General features: G+C 38.6%; 1 protein-coding gene across 1 annotated transcript; it reads right to left on the bottom strand.

The window, feature by feature from the left end:
- Positions 1 to 12,097: 12,097 nt before the first annotated feature.
- On the bottom strand, positions 12,098 to 13,595 carry LOC142180918 (secreted RxLR effector protein 161-like). Its single transcript, XM_075253023.1, has 2 exons — positions 13,538 to 13,595; positions 12,098 to 12,738 (listed from the first exon to the last, which is right to left on the bottom strand). The coding sequence occupies exons 1-2, from the start codon at positions 13,593 to 13,595 to the stop codon at positions 12,098 to 12,100; spliced, it is 699 nt and encodes a 232-aa protein (XP_075109124.1).
- Between the last annotated feature and the right edge of the window lie 2,754 nt (positions 13,596 to 16,349).

The raw sequence follows: 16,349 nt of genomic DNA, 5'->3' as shown, positions 1-16,349 counted from the left end.
TGCTCTACAAAACTTACCTTTTAGTAACGGTGACACTTTCTTGTCACACAGGACTCCCGTCGCTAACTTCCACTTCATCCACCCCACCCCTATACGGTATGTGACATCCTCGTCGATCTCCCCGGTCCCCTGAATAACTGACCCAAGGTACTTGAAACTACCCCTCTTAGGTATGACTTGAGATTCAAGCCTCACTTCTACTCCCTCGTCCGTCGCCTCGTCCCCAAATTTGCACTCGAGGTATTCCGTCTTCGTCCTGCTCAATCTGAACCCTTTAGACTCAAGGGCCTGTCTCCAAACCTCTAGCCTCTCATTGACGCTGCGTCGGGTTTCGTCAATTAGGACTATGTCATCAGCAAATAGCATGCACCATGGCACCTCCCCTTGAATATTGTGCGTTATGGCATCCATCACCAGGGAAAATAGGAAAGGGCTGAACGCCGACCCTTGGTGCAACTTTCTAAAACTAAACAGGAAAATTATTCAAACTTTCTAAAAACTTCTTCCGATTGATCTTTTTTTGCGCTCTAATATGTAGTTGGAGTACTATGTCTTCAATCGGGTGAAGTGCAGCAATAGCCACTTTTAAGCCTGCTATTTAAAATATATCCACAATTTACAATGTATTTAAAAATTAGCCAATTCATCCAAATTTCAGGACTAAGTATCCTGAATTTTGAAATTCACGACTTAGTGTCATGAATTTTGAGATGCTAATTTGAAATTCAAGACATTTATGTGTCCTGAATTTCTGAACTACTAATTTCAAATTCAGGACATGAGATTTGAATTTCAAGACACAATTATCGAACTTTAGACGATGTCCTGAAGTTTGAATTTTGAGTTTAAATTCTAGGATGTCATGTCCTTAAGTTTGAGCGCGAAATAGGTTAATCTTTAAATACATTGTAAACTGTGAATATATTTAAACAACATGCTTAAAAGTGGCTACCTCGTGTCATTTCCACTCTCAACAACAACAACAACAACAACAACAACCCAGTGTAATCCCACAAGTGGGGTCTGGGGAGGGTAATATGTACGCAGACCTTACCTCTACCCCGAGGGGCAGAGAGGCTGTTTCCAGGAGACCCTCGGCTCAAAGAGGCAACAAGAGACACTATATTAGTACTATCAATAGACTCATAATAAAACAACATAAAATACCGTAAAATCCATAACATAACATAAATTCCATAAAAAACAAAGTAACAACAATATAAGAGATATAGGAAATACGAGAAAGATGTAAGGTATTAATACACAGAAGATAAAGCCCATCATCAATAGTTGATCAATAGCATTCTAAGACTAATTCCTAACTGGCTAGTCTCACTCTAGTGCGCTGTAAAAAAAGACATCACAATTTCCCCTAACCTACAACCTTAATGCTCGATCTCCACAATTCCCTGTTTAGGGTCATGTCCTCAGTAACCCTAAGTCGCGCCATATCCTGCCTGATCACCTCTCCCCAATACTTCTTAGGTCTCCCTCTACCTCTCCTCGTACCCACCACCGCCAGTCGTTCACACCTTCTCACCGGTGCATCAGTGTTCCTCCTCTGAATGTGCCCGAACCATCTGAGTCTTGCTTCCCGCATCTTGTCCTCCATGGGGGCCACACCCACCTTCTCTCGAATATCTTCATTTCTAATCTTATCCTTCCTTGTATGCCCGCACATCCACCTCAACATCCTCATCTCTGCAACTTTCATCCTCTGGATGTGTGAGATCTTCACCGGCCAACACTCGGTCACATACAACATAGCAGGCCTAACCACTGCCCTATAAAATTTACCTTTCAGTAACAGTGACACTTTCTTGTCACACAGGACTCCCGTCGCTAACCTCCATTTCATCCACCCTACCCTTATACGGTGTGTAACATCCTCGTCGATCTCCCCGGACTTCTGAATAAACGACCCCAGGTACTTGAAACTACCCCTCTTAGGGATGACTTGAGAATCAAGCCTCACTTCCACTCCCGCTTCCGTCGTCTCTGCCCCAAATTTGCACTCAAGGTATTCCATCTTCGTCCTGCTCAACCTGAAACCTTTAGACTCAAGGGTATGTCTCCAAACCTCTAAACTCTCGCTGACGCCGCGTCGTGTCTCGTCGATTAGGACTATGTCATCAGCAAATAGCATGCACCATGGCACCTCTCCCTGAATATGATGCGTTATAGCATCCATCACCAGGGCAAATAGGAAAGGGCTGAATGCAGACCCTTGGTGCAACCCCGTACTAACCGGAAAATAATCTGAATCGCCTCCTGTTGTCCTAACCCAAGTCTTAGCTCCATCATACATGTCCTTAATCGCCCTAATGTAGGCAACCGGGACCCCTTTAGCCTCTAAGCATCTCCATAAGACCTCCCTAGGAACCCTGTCGTACGCTTTCTCTAGATCGATAAACACCATGTGGAGATCCTTCTTCTTATCCCTGTATTGTTCCACCATCCTCCTAATAAGGTGGATAGCTTCTGTGGTAGATCGCCCCGGCATGAACCCGAACTGGTTGTCTGAAATAGACACCGTCCTTCGCACTCTCATTTCTACCACTCTCTCCCAGACTTTCATGGTATGACTTAGTAATTTAATACCCCTATAGTTGTTACAGATCTGGATATCGCCTTTGTTCTTATACAACGGGACCATTGTACTCCACCTCCACTCTTCGGGCATCCTATTAGTCTTGGATATAACATTAAGCAACTTAGTAAGCCATTCCAAGCCTGCTCTACCCACACACCTCCAAAGCTCAACCGGAATTTCATCTGGTCCGGTAGCTCTGCCCCTTCTCATCTTACGCATTGCCTCCATGACCTCATCGACCTCAATGTCCCGACAATCACTTAGTACATGGGGGCTTTCGGCGTTCCTCAATTCATCTAGTACAATATCCTGATCCCCTTCCTCATTTAGAAGTTTATGAAAGTAGGTCTGCCATCTCCTCTTTATCTGGTCATCCCCCAACAAAACTTTGCCGTCCTCATCTTTTATGCACCTAACTTGGTCCAAATCCCGAGCCGTCCTCTCTCTCACCTTAGCGAGTCGGGGTAACTTCTTCTCCCCGCCTTTGTTCCCTAGTTCCTCATACAAACGAGCAAAAGTTGTCGTCTTTGCCTCCGTCACTGCCATCTTTGCCTCCTTTCTAGCTACCTTATATCTCGCAATGTTCGCTCTCTTCTCCTCCTCTCCAATGCTCCCCACTAACCGCAGGTAAGCCACCTTCTTCGCTTCCACTTTACCTTGTACAACTGCATTCCACCACCAGTCTCCTCGAATCCTCGTAATACTTTCTGTCATTTGCCCCTGAAATCTTCACATGTCCGGTTCCATCCAAGTGTGGTAAACTACTGCAAAAAGAAATGCCAGTATGCTTGCTCAAGGCTTGCAATTGTTAATCCTTTTTGAGAGCCATTCCACTTCATCATTCCAGCCTCCAATCTGGTGCCTCTCTCCATCCAATGTAACAGTGTATCCCAGACAGTCCTAGAGTACTCACAGTCAACAAAGAGATGAGACACTGTTTCCTCTGTATTCGTTCTGCATTATACACATTCACTTGGCACAGAGATACTTCATTTCTTCAATTGATCAACTGTGATAAGTCTTTGATGAAAGGCCAACCACAACATGATGGTGTCTAAGAACTGCATTTGAGCCAGTATTAACCTCTTTCATGGCATCTTTCTATATTATGTGTTAATTGCTCAAAGTAAAGGCTGGCTCAAGCTTGACTTGAACAACAATGGAGGTCGAAGTAAGAGAGAGAGGGAGAAAATTCGAGAAGGAGAAAGGAAAAGTGGGAAATAAAACCTCACCTATTATTGATACCTCTAATGAATATATATACACGGTATCCTATCTAATTAACTAAATGTATGGCCTAGCCAGCTTGCATCTAACTAACCACTTTACAGCTAAGTAACCACTTTACAACTAACTTGTTACGCCCCGCATTATTACGTCGATATTACGCCCTGCAGTATTATATTACGACGATGTTATACCCTGTAGTATTATACGTGAAATTATCGTAAGATAATTAACCTCAGTTCAAGGACAAGATTATTTAGAGATTATAAGCATTATGCTATTTCAAATAAGTGAAGAATAAATTCGTGAAGATGAGAGGGTAAGCAAATCGAAGAAAATAAATTTTCGTCGAAGTTTGATATTTTGGGATAAAATACGGACCGAGCTAAAATATCCGATACTTATGGACTAGTACCATACAAGGTACCGCATGACCATAATAGTAAGGTGTATAAGGTGAGTTAAAAGTGAGTAATATTCTAGATAATTTGAGATAATTCTTAATTATGTGAATAATTGATTAATTGTGGAGATAATTATAATATTAAGTGGATAAGTGTCTTTTGGGGATTGCCACATGGCATATACTAAGCCAAAGTGGCAAAATGCATAAAATGAGTCATAAGGCAAAAGACCATCTTGTTTATACGTATAGATACTTGGTCTATCTATTAGTAAGGTATGGAATTTTTCTAAGACTAAGTAAAATGACATTCCAACATTATTAAGAGAGAAATAACAATGACCAACGTGAGATTCTCTGAAATACTACAAGGTGCAACGTGAAATTCTAATTCAAAGAAGGCCCGGTACAATCTTTCTCAAGAATATCATACGGATTTTCCCTACTTCGATTTTCCGTTACGTGTTTTCTCAAAAAAGAATCGGTTTAGGTATGTTAAGGCTAAGCTCTTCTTTTATTTTTCATGATCTCGTAATTATACAAGTTTGATAACGAGGCATAAAGAAAAATTCATGTCCCGGAATATACGTATACTTTCCTAGTCTTGTAAGTTACAATATTCTCTGTATCGAGACTTCATATTCAATGGAGTATTTTCCTTTTCCAGTCAAGAGAGCAGAGAGTCTATATATATAGTATTACAGTATTTTCATTACCATCGAGCTATAATCGGGCAGGCCCCTATTGGGCAACCTCAAATCAGATGGTAAGTTATATACCGAGCCTACTGTGGTGAGCGAGCCCAGTTGGCCGAGATACAGAGTCTAGTATGGCCGAGCGCCTATGAGCGAGCCTACTACGGCAGAGCAGTTATATATATAAAGAGCCTTATAAGGCTGGACAACTATTTTACTTATTATATTGAGAGAGTTGAGTCAGTATCAGCAGGTGTGCATATCTTCAGATTATATTTGACTTCCAGCTGCTTTTAGTTGTTATATTATCAGTTCAGTTTAGCTTTCAGTATATTGCCTTACATACTCGGTACATTATTTCATACTGACATCCCTTTTATGGGGGCACTGCATTTCATGTATGCAGGTTCAGACAGACAGACGGGTAGACCTCCTCATTAGTGTTGCCCGAGTTCAGCTTGATCAGTAAGCTCCATACCTTTCGGAGTTGCTGGGTCTAGAGCTTTATGTACATCTTGTGTATATATGTATATATGTTATGAGTAGATTGGGGCCCTGTTTCGATCACAGTATATCCATCAGTAGAGGTTTGTAGACATATCCTGCCAATTAGTGCAGTATGTTGGGCTTGTAGGCCTTTTATGTATATTTTGTCGGTTTGCCAGCTGTAGTAGTTATTACGGCCTTGTCGGCCCAGCATTATATTAATGTTTAGTTAGAATTTGCAATTTTCTTGCAATATGGCCCATGGCCAAAGTATGACATTATATGTTCAGAGTCCCTTAGTCGCAAGTTGGTACGCAAGGATAGGTGAGGCACCAGGTGTCGGTCTCACCCTCCAGGTTTGGGGCGTGACAGAAGTGGTATCATTGCAGTTCTGTCCTAGGGAGTTTACAAGCCGTGTTTAGTAGAGTCTTGTTTATGGGTGTGTCGTACACCACACTTATAAGCACGAGGCTACAGGGCATTTAGGACTATCACTCTTTCTTCTTACTCTAGATCGTGTGGTAAAGCTTAGTTGTAGGAACTCAATTTCCTAAACTTTATCTTATTTATAATACGATGATGCCTACATCCAGAAAGATAGTTGGTAAGAGATATAGTTGTGGAAGAGTTGAGTTAGAAGAACTCGATTTTTGCATCATGCTTATGATGGATAAATATAAAGTATTCAGCAGACCGTGTGTATACTAAGATGTGTACGCTTCTTGATAAGGATCCCTAAGGCAAGAATGTCTATTCACTTTTACGATAAAAAGGAAAAAGAGAATCGAAAAATAGACATAAGTTCCAGCAAGTAAAATAAGCAAGGTGAAAAAGGGTACGAGGTACCCAGTTAATGAAGATTATCGTTACTTTCAACTCAGGAGGGAGATATAAGCATTTTGAGTTACCTTCAATAGTAACATAGGTATGTACAATTGGGCGACCCATCTCATTTATGCCCTATGAGGTCTAACAAAAGAAGTATAAGAGAGGGACGGATATCAGGATACGACTGGGGTTAGAGTGACCCAAAATGGTGGATAGACTGTTTGCGTTAATTCACATTTCCGAAGGATATTGCATGTACTAATAGATCTCCGTGTGAGACACCCAGATGGTGTACTCTAAAATTGTTGCAAATAGTGCAGCTAGATATGAGTACTACAAAGATAGGCACTGGAAACCTTGAAGGGATAATATTACCTTAGTATGGCTCCCGTCCCTAGTAGAGAAAGAATGTTGGGCAACCCGAAAAGCCCATGGATGAAGCAAGGGGAGCTAAAAGCAAAAGAATGTATTGTCGAAGTTTTCGGAATAAAGTGATTGACAGAAAAGATAGCAAGAAATATAAAGAGAATTAATGGAGCATTATGAGTAAGACGTGATACATGGATAACAATGGTAGATCAAAAAATGACAGTATTACAGAGTCTATAGTCAAGTGAAGGAAAATACGAGAGGTGCCAGGCTTTGAGATAATAAAAGAGTATAGTCCACAAAGTCATGTCCTCATTTTAAGAAATAAGTTCATGACTTCAACGTGACTACCAGAAGGAAAAGTTATACCTCAGAATAATAGAAATCAGTATGGGCTGGTGAACAAGATAAACTAAACATGAATTAGGGACTGAGTGATTTAATAATGGTCGACATCATGAGACTTTCAGATTGCGTTCCAACGATAATTGAAAGGATGACAGAAGAATAACCTTTAAAGGTCATTCAGGAAGATGTTTTCTAAAGCAAGCAATGACCAAAGTCAAGCTTAAGGGACTATGTGTGTCAGTTATACTAAGTGTTACCCTTGTGAGTAAGGAATTATGTTATCCTTGGTACAAAAATCTCCGCAAGGCAAGTAAGGGTCATCAATGATGCAAAAAGACGCCAAAGTTGAAAAGGTAAAACATCTATAGGTAGATCATCGTAGCACTAACTCTTAGTACTTCCCAAAAGGGGGGAATATGGAGTGATGTTCCATGAATTCAGAATTAAGTGGTTCTAGTAATCATGGAATGGTAAAGGAAGAATGCGGTAAAAATGAAAAAGGAATGAGATTACACTTATTTGGCTCCTACGTATATGCTACGATTCCAGAACATTAAGCAAGCACGATGCCAAGGAGAGGAAGTAAGGGTTCCGAGCTGGGATGTTATTGATAAATAAAGAGCCAGCGCAAAATGTAAGTTAAGACAAAAGAAATAACCCAAGAAAGATTATGCGGAGTATTGATATGAGAATGGACCAACGAGCAGTCAGTAGTTGATTCGGGAAGAGTCTAGTTATGGCTAGACAAGAGGTTACAAATAAATCAACAGACCATGTAAAATAAACATAGTGAACCCCAACATGGGGAATTCAGTCTCGCAGATATGACATCGGAACCCTTGAGAAATATTCGGATAGAAGTTGGGGTAGTTAAAGAATCATATGGGTATCACGGAAATAAAAGAGAGTTCTACTGGGAAGATGGTCCAAATATCAAGTACAGAAGCAACCCTAGAAGCACAAGGGCGTGGAGGTAAGTAACCGCAGATAATTATAGACAAGGAGGGGCATAAAAAATTTTGTTGAATATATGATGTAATACGCTTGCAGCTTTACAAAAGTCAGAGGGCCTTCCCTAAGTACTAAAATGAAAGAATAGCTAAGGAAAATAAGAAAGAAGGCTTCAACCTAAACTCAGTGACCTAAAGAGGAAATAGTCTTATAACAATTGTCTCAAAACAACATTGTATGCACTCCATAAGGAAGTAGCACCTACCGTGGCTAATGAACGGGGAGTAAAATCAAAAGTGATATTCAAGATCATATGAGTTGTATGGAATTCCAATATGTGTGGGAACTAAGATAAGTTAAGCATGGATGCAACAAGGGGTCAGAAAGACCATGAAAAGTAATAGCTTACATTTAAAGAAAGCTAAGATAGAACGAAAGGAATTATTCGATCGATGAACCAGAGTTGGTTACATTATAAACGCACTTAAGAGTTTGGAGCATTATCTATACAGCATATATATTGACAATCATACAGCCGTAGAAGGTTCCGGTATAAGTTAAAAGGAAGAATTGAGCTCGGGTCATAAACAAAGGGTAGAATTGTTAAAAGAATTGTATCACGGATATTCCATAGTGCCATGAAAGGCTAAAAGTAATAACTAACACCATGAGCCGCAGATCGGCATATAGCTTAAGCCTACATAAAGGTTGATCAGAGGAAAGAGGAAACTAAAGAGTTACATCAACTAAGTAAATTAGGAGTTTGATTATTGAACCCAGAAAATTATGAACATAGTGATTGAGAACATGGCAGAGTCACTCTTAATATCAAAGGTGTAGTTAGAAGAATACCAGCCTCATAAGAAGTCAGTATAAAGCTCTCATCTAATCATGTAAAAAGGTGCAAGTATTATAATAGAAGTTCAACTTGTGGATGTGAATTATACCCATATGGAAGGGAAGTCATGAAGTCGATAGAAGATGTGATGTGAGACTTTAAAGTAAGTAAGGTAAAGGTGAATGACGTAAAAGATACTCAAATACATAAGGTTATTAATAGTCCATACTTCGGATAGAAGGCTAGAAGCGCGGGGATTCAATAAACAGGAATGATAGCGGCATCATCAGTGGCATATCTTACAGCCTATGGTTTCTAGGTATCGAGAGGTCTAGTTAAGAAAGTAAAAGAAGAGTTAGAGACGATGTGATGTCTCACTTGATGTTCCAGGATAACACAAGAAAATCAATGGTGCAAGAAGTTGAAGGAAGGCTGTGAGTAGTAAAAATTGATATGTATGGGTCGCAAGCTAAAGTATGGCAGAGCGACCAGATTGTAGGGAGACAGGAGTAGGGATAAGAAAGGGCGAGTGAGAAGGTGACAAGAATAGATAAACCATCGGTACTAAGCCCACGAAAATGAGAGAGAGCCGATGGGTTCTCTAAATTAAGTAAAGATTAGCATAGCTTGAATAAGCTCAAAGGAGTCTATGACTAGTAGCATTTATCAATGGAAGATTGTAGATCAACATTAAGGTGAATCTATAATGGATGGGTAAAAGATACAAAGTACGAGATGAGATTATGACACCAGTCTTAGAATGAGCAGAAATGAAGAAGCGTTAAAAGACTTAGATTTATGCATATAGGATAAGCAACAAGAGTAACCTGGAGTGTGGTCGCAGACCTTAGTAATAATAAATCGAAGTAAGAGGTATGGTATAGTATGACCTACTTAGGTGTAGTAAAGCTAATGACACCTAGAGGGATAACTTGACATAATTTTGTATGTGTTCACAAAGTGAGGCCTAGAGACTGGCTAAGAATTGGAAGAAAGAGGATAGAAGCGTCTTATAGGCGCACGTACAAAGTTAGAGTCATACAAGATACATGATAGAAGGTAGCAACAGTTACAATATTAGAAGGATTCCGACTACAAGCCGTGGTGTGAGAAAGGGGCTTAAAGGGGGGATGTCCTAGCCTTTGGATTTATTCAAAGAACGGTTGCCTAAATAGATAGGAGAATATTAAAAGTATTCGCAAGAGCTATGGATTATGAGAATGATGAGTGCATCAGTCAACATTCGAGGACGAATGTTCCAAAGGGGGGAATGATGTTATACCCCGCAGTATTACGTTGATATTACACCCTGCAGTATTATATTACGACGATGTTATACCCTGTAGTATTATACGTGAAATTGTCATAAGATAATTAACTTCAGTTCAAGGACAAGATTATTTGGAGATTATAATTATTATGCTATTTCAAACAAGTGATGAATAAATTCGTGAAGATGAGAGGGTAAGCAAATCGAAGAAAATAAAATTTCGTTGAAGTTTGATATTTTGGGATAAAATACGACCCGAGCTAAAATACCCGTTACTTATGGACTAGTACCATACAAGGTACCACATGACCATGATAGTAAGGTGTATAAAGTGTGTCAAAAGTGAGTAGTATTCTAAGTAATTTAAGATAATTCTTAATTATGTGGATAATTGATCAATTGTGGAGACAATTATAATATTAAGTAGAAAAGTGTCTTTTGGAAATTGCCACATGGCATAGACTAAGCCAAAGTGGAAAAATGCATAAAATGATTCATAAGGCAAAAGGCAATCTTGTTTACATGTATAGATATTTAGTCTATCTATTAGTAACATATGGAATTTTTCTAAGACTAAGTAAAATGACATTCCAACATTATTAAGAGAGAAATAACAATGACTAACATGAGATTCTCTGAAATATTACAAGGTATGTGAAATTCTAATTCAAAGAAGGCCCGGTACAATCTTTCTCAAGAATATCATACGGATTTTTCCTTACTCGATCCTCCATTACGTGTTTTCGTAAAATTTAGGTATGTTAAGGCTAAGATCTTCCTTCATTTTGCATTATCTCGTAATTACACAAGTTTGATAACGAGGCATAAAGAAATATTCATGTCCCGGAATTTATGTATACTTTCCTAGTCTTGTAAGTTACAATATTCTCTGTATTGGGACTTCATATTCAATGGAGTATTTCCTTTTTCCAGTCAAGAGAGTAGTAGAGTCTATATATACAGTATTATAGTATTTTCATTATCATCGAGCTATAATCGATGGGCAGGCCCCTATTGGACAACCTCTAATCAGATGGTAAGTTATATATCGAGCCTACTATGGGAGAGCACCTATGAGCGAGCCTAGTTGGCTGAGATACAGAGCCTAGTATGGCCGAGCGCCTATAAGTGAGCCTACTACGACAGTGCAGTTATATATATACCGGGCCTTATAAGGTCGGACAACTATTTTACTTACTATATTGAGAGAGTTGAGTTAGTATCAGCAGATAAACATATCTTCAGATTATCCTTGACTTCGAGTTGCTTTCAGTTGTTATATTATCAGTTCAGTTCAACTTTCAGTTTATTGCCTTACATACTCGGTACATTATTTCATACTGACGACCCTTTTCTGGGGGCGCTGTATTTCATTCATGCAAGTTCAAATAGACAGATGGGTAGACGTCCTTATTAGGTGCTGCCCGAGTTCAGCTTGATCTATAAGCTCCATGCCCTTCGGAGTTGCCGGGTCTAGAGCTTTATGTACATCTTGTATATATATGTATATATATTATGAGTAGGTCAGGGCCCTGTTCCGATTCACAGTATATCCATTAGTAGAGGCTTGTAGACATATCCTGTCAGTTAGTGCAGTATGTTGGGCTTGTAGGCCTTTCATGTATATTTTGTTGGTTTGCCAGCTATAGTAGTTATGAGGCCTTGTCAGTCCAGCATCATATTAATGTTTAGTCAGCATTTACAATTGTCTTTCAATGTGTCCCATGGCCAAAGTATGACATTATATTTTCAGAGTCCCTTAGTCGCAAGTTGGTAAGCAAGAATAGGTGAGGCACTAGGTGCGGTCTCGCCCCCCAGGTTCGGGGCGTGACATAACTAGCCACTTTACATAATTAGGCAATCTCAATACCTCCCCCCCCCCCTCAAGTTGGTTGTGTGGAAAACACTGCCAACTTGTACAAAGCTGTTAAATGCTTGACTCATGTGAGGGCCTTTGTTAGAACATCTGCAAGTTGATCTGTAGTCCCCACATGGTGTAGTGAAATCAACCCCTCATGTAGCTTGTTTCTTACAAAATGGCAGTCGACTTCTATATGTTTGGTTATCTCATGGAATACAAGATTTCTAGCTATGTGCATGGCAGGCTGACTGCAACAAATACTGCAATGGGTTTAGGAAAAGGTGATGTGAGTTCTTCAAACAATCTACTAAGCCACACCAGTTCTCCTACTATATTACTTAAGGCTCTGTATTCTGCTTCTACAGAGGATAGGGAGATAGTGTCCTGCTTCTTGGACTTCCAAATAACTGGACTACTGCCCATCAATACAGATTTTCTAGAGTCTGGGCATGTTGCCCAATCAGAGTCACAATAGGCTCTGATTGTGTAATCTTGATCCTTAGACAAGAATATGCCCAAGGTGGGATCCCTCTTTAAGTATCTGAGCAGATGAAAGACTGCTTTTAGATAAGGTTCTCTAGGGTCATCCACGAATTGGCTTAAGTGTTGCACACTGTAATCTATATCTAGTCTAGTATTGGTGAGGAAATTGAACTTCCCTATCAATTTTATGTAGTAAGTGGGTTCTGTTAATGTTTCTCCTTCCTTAGCTTTAAGTTTCACCGTGGGGTCCATTGGAGAATTGAAACTGATGTGATCCATGCACTGGTATTCTTTCAACAGGTCAAGAGTGAACTTTCTCTGGGATATTATTACACCATCATCTTTGTAGAAAACCTCCAGTCCCAAGTGTTGATACCCAATTTTTTCTATATATTTTAAATATGTATAGATACCTTCAAAATAACATATATATGCATATATAAGCATGCACACGGTTTTTATAATTTTTCCCATAATTTTAAGTATTTAAATTGATTTATTTCCTTCCCTTTTATTCATAAAATCCCCAATAATTATCCCTCAAATTATTGTTGTGGTGATTTAGTCATTTGATTTCTATATTTATGCCAAGATGTGATTAAAATATTTTTTATGGATTTTTATAATTGCATTTGGTATTTTTAAAACTAAATTGCATATAACTGCAATATTAGCCCATTTAATGTATAATTACATTTATATGCATAAAATCGACCTTCTACATTTTTAAAATGTTAAATATATATATTTTAAACCATTTTAGTACCTGAAATTAGTTTTTAGAAATATTTTATCATTTATTATAAATTATATAGGAAAATTGGCTATTTAAAATATAGCCAGATCTGCATTTCAATTGTATCCCAATTTAAACCCAACCCCAACCCAATTTCGGATTAAAAACACCCGACCCAAGCCCTAAACCCGCCTACCCGACCCAAGGCCCGTTAAATCCTGGTTGTTAATCTAAAAGATCAACGGCTCTCATGAGTTCTTTCCTTTTTTATCCCAAACGACCCCCTAACCCTATCTCATTTCTCAAATCTTCCGCCTGTGTATTCTCTCATCTCCTCTCCTCTCTCAACCCCTCAACCTAACCCTAGTTCCTTCAACCGCCGCCTCCCTTCTCCGGTGACCACCCTTCAACTCCTAAGCCTCCAATGGCTCCTCTATTGTCATGCTCACCTTCTCTGAGGCCTTCAAGGGCCTTGGGCCACGCTAATTTGCATATAGGGTTTGCCATCTAATCTTTTCTTGGCTACTTCAGTATGATTCCAAGCGAAATCATGTTGTACTTGTTACGACCCTTGAGATTTTTGACAGGTTCTTTCATCTCTACTTGGGTTTCTTCTGAAACCCTAATTTTTTGCTTACATCTCTTAGATTTGTACAATTTTTAAACGATTTGAGTCTGTTTCTTTGATGTTTTACACTATCCTTGTAACTCTTTACAAAAATCATCAGTTTCAAAGTATTTTTGCCTTCTTCTCAAATTAGGGTTTTCGAAACTTCTTCTAAAACTTTGCTTAAACCGATTCTTTATGTTTAAGCTTCTATCTCTTTCATATTTTGACTGATTCTATGATTTTACTACCTCTTCAACTTGCCTATGTTCAAAACTCTAATTTCTTAGTTCTAATCTAGGGTTTCTGAGTTTTGTTTTGATAACGTGTTTAGTTAATCTATATGTTTCTGTGATTCTGTGATTTTACACTATGATTGCTTGTTAAGGTTCCTAATTATGGCTATCCCTCCCTATTATGTGATTTTACCCTATTTTGTTTACCAATGTTTCTCACTCTTCACTTCTCCTACCTGTATCATACTTGTTCTACTAATTCAGACTATGCTCTACATGAATCCCTAACTCGTATATGATTTTTGGTCCTACTCGACCTCTTAGAGTTCTGGTTTTTTCTTACTATGTGCTTGTTCTTATAAAGCTGTGCTAAATCAGTGTTATTTTCTACTTTTGAATCATTGAGTCTTTGTGATTGATCTTTCACTGATTTCGCATGATATCTCTACTGATTTTTAACTTTGTAAAATATTTTCTGACCTTATTCTACGGTCAATTATACTATTAATTGATTTCTTAAGTCTTTTCCTTGATTGAAACATGTTGAACCTAGCCTCTATTACGTGTTGTGTACTTGTACTATGCAGAAAATATTTCTTTATTTGTTATGCTCAGCCTTATACGATTTCCTTCCTTATTTGCCACATGTTTATTACCGTTTGAAGTTGACTCCTCAATTAAAGGGAGTACTTACCTTGATTTCGTGACTGATTGATTCTGAGTCCCCATAATTACTGATGAACTTTGATTTTTACCTTATTTGCTACCTACTTTCAAACTATATATACATACTCTCTTATTAGCACAAAGATACGAACACTCTTGGTTCAAAAGCTCTCTCTCTCTCACTTAAACTTTATGCTCTCTCTCTTTTGTGCTATTTGCTACTATTTTGAGTTAGTCGGCTGCAAGCCAAGGTTAACTATTGTGTTCTCCTGCTCCTTCACTTTGTTTACTGTCTTCTTTACTGGTATGTTCTAATTTCAGTTCAAGTTCCAAAAACAATATGGTTCTTTTATTGCTTCAGTTCATCCTGTTTCTAGTTTGCTTTTACTTATGGTTTTGTTGTGAAACCTGCAGTTAATATGCTTGCATGATTACCATATTTTGAATTCCCCTTCCTTAGGATCAGTGCAAACATATTATCCCCTCTATGTCTGATCAATTGTTTCTGAGCATGTCTGTACCAAGTACCTCTACTTGTTATGTGTTTATAATCCTGTACTCTATGTATCCCAAATCCCTTGACCCCTGTTTGTGACTGCTGAACTTGCTTTGGTTCTGTGACTCCTGGTTGTGTATGAACCTGTCTTAAAGGTGTTGTGTTTGGACTATTGTTCACTACTCCAATCTCTTTTCAAACTGTCTCTGTTGCTTTACTAAATTATTTTCAAACAAACTTCCTTTTAATACAGTTTTTCCAATCAAACCTTTCAACTTGTGTCAGTCACTTTTTACTCTACTCCTAAGTCAATAAGTTCTGCCCCCTCCAGTATGTGTACTGCCTTGGGATCCTCTTGAGAACCCTCTGAATTCTGGCATACTGAGGCTGGCCTTTTCACACTGCACTTATTCAATTTTGGTTACCAAGTCTAGGTGTAAGCACTGCCCGGGATACTTGAGATTCTTAGGGAACTTTGATGCACCTAGACTATGACTTTGTCTATGGAATTGAGGCATTTGAGGCTATTGGAGGCTTTGGAAACCTGGGCCTAATTGAAGGCTCCCTATAGAATAACTTCTTATTTTCTTATCTACTTATGTAATTCATTCATATGGCCTGTAATAACTTGTAAACAAATATTGGGGTAATTAGTGAAAGGGATGGGTAGGTACATGTTTATGGGGTAATACAGGTAGAAATCATGCTTATAGGACTTTGCATTTTAATCTGATTGCCTTACCAAGTAGAAATCATGCTTATAGGACTTTACATCTTGTCATGTTTATCTTTCCATGCTAGAAACCATGCCTATAGGTTTCAAATAATTCCGTAATAAAATCATGTCCGCAAGGTCTTAAAATCAGTTTAGCAAATAGATGTCATGCCTATAGGATGTAATTTAACCTAGATTCTGTTATAACAAGTGTTTATGTATGTTTCCATGCCTGCAAGCCTTTAAAATCAGTATTAAACTTAGATATCATGCCTATAGGGAACAATATCAAATACTGCCTATGGATCTAGCCTAAGTTTAGTTTAAATAACTCAATCCGGTTAATGTTTAGTTCACTTCTGAATTGGTTTAATTAAGTGGTATATTTCCTGAAACGAGTGCTTTCAAAAATGCCTCATTTTATCATTAGACAACATGCATATAGGTATTAAAAGCCCGTCTTAAAACTTGCCTTGTTTCACTATAAGACGTAGTTATCAGTGTTCTGCGTAGGCAAGCCTTTAGGGTGTTTTTCAAAACT

Source organism: Nicotiana tabacum, chromosome 5 (genome assembly GCF_000715075.1).
Source record: "Nicotiana tabacum cultivar K326 chromosome 5, ASM71507v2, whole genome shotgun sequence".
Classification (NCBI taxonomy): Eukaryota; Viridiplantae; Streptophyta; class Magnoliopsida; order Solanales; family Solanaceae; genus Nicotiana; species Nicotiana tabacum.
This window is presented reverse-complemented; position numbering and strand designations above follow the sequence as displayed.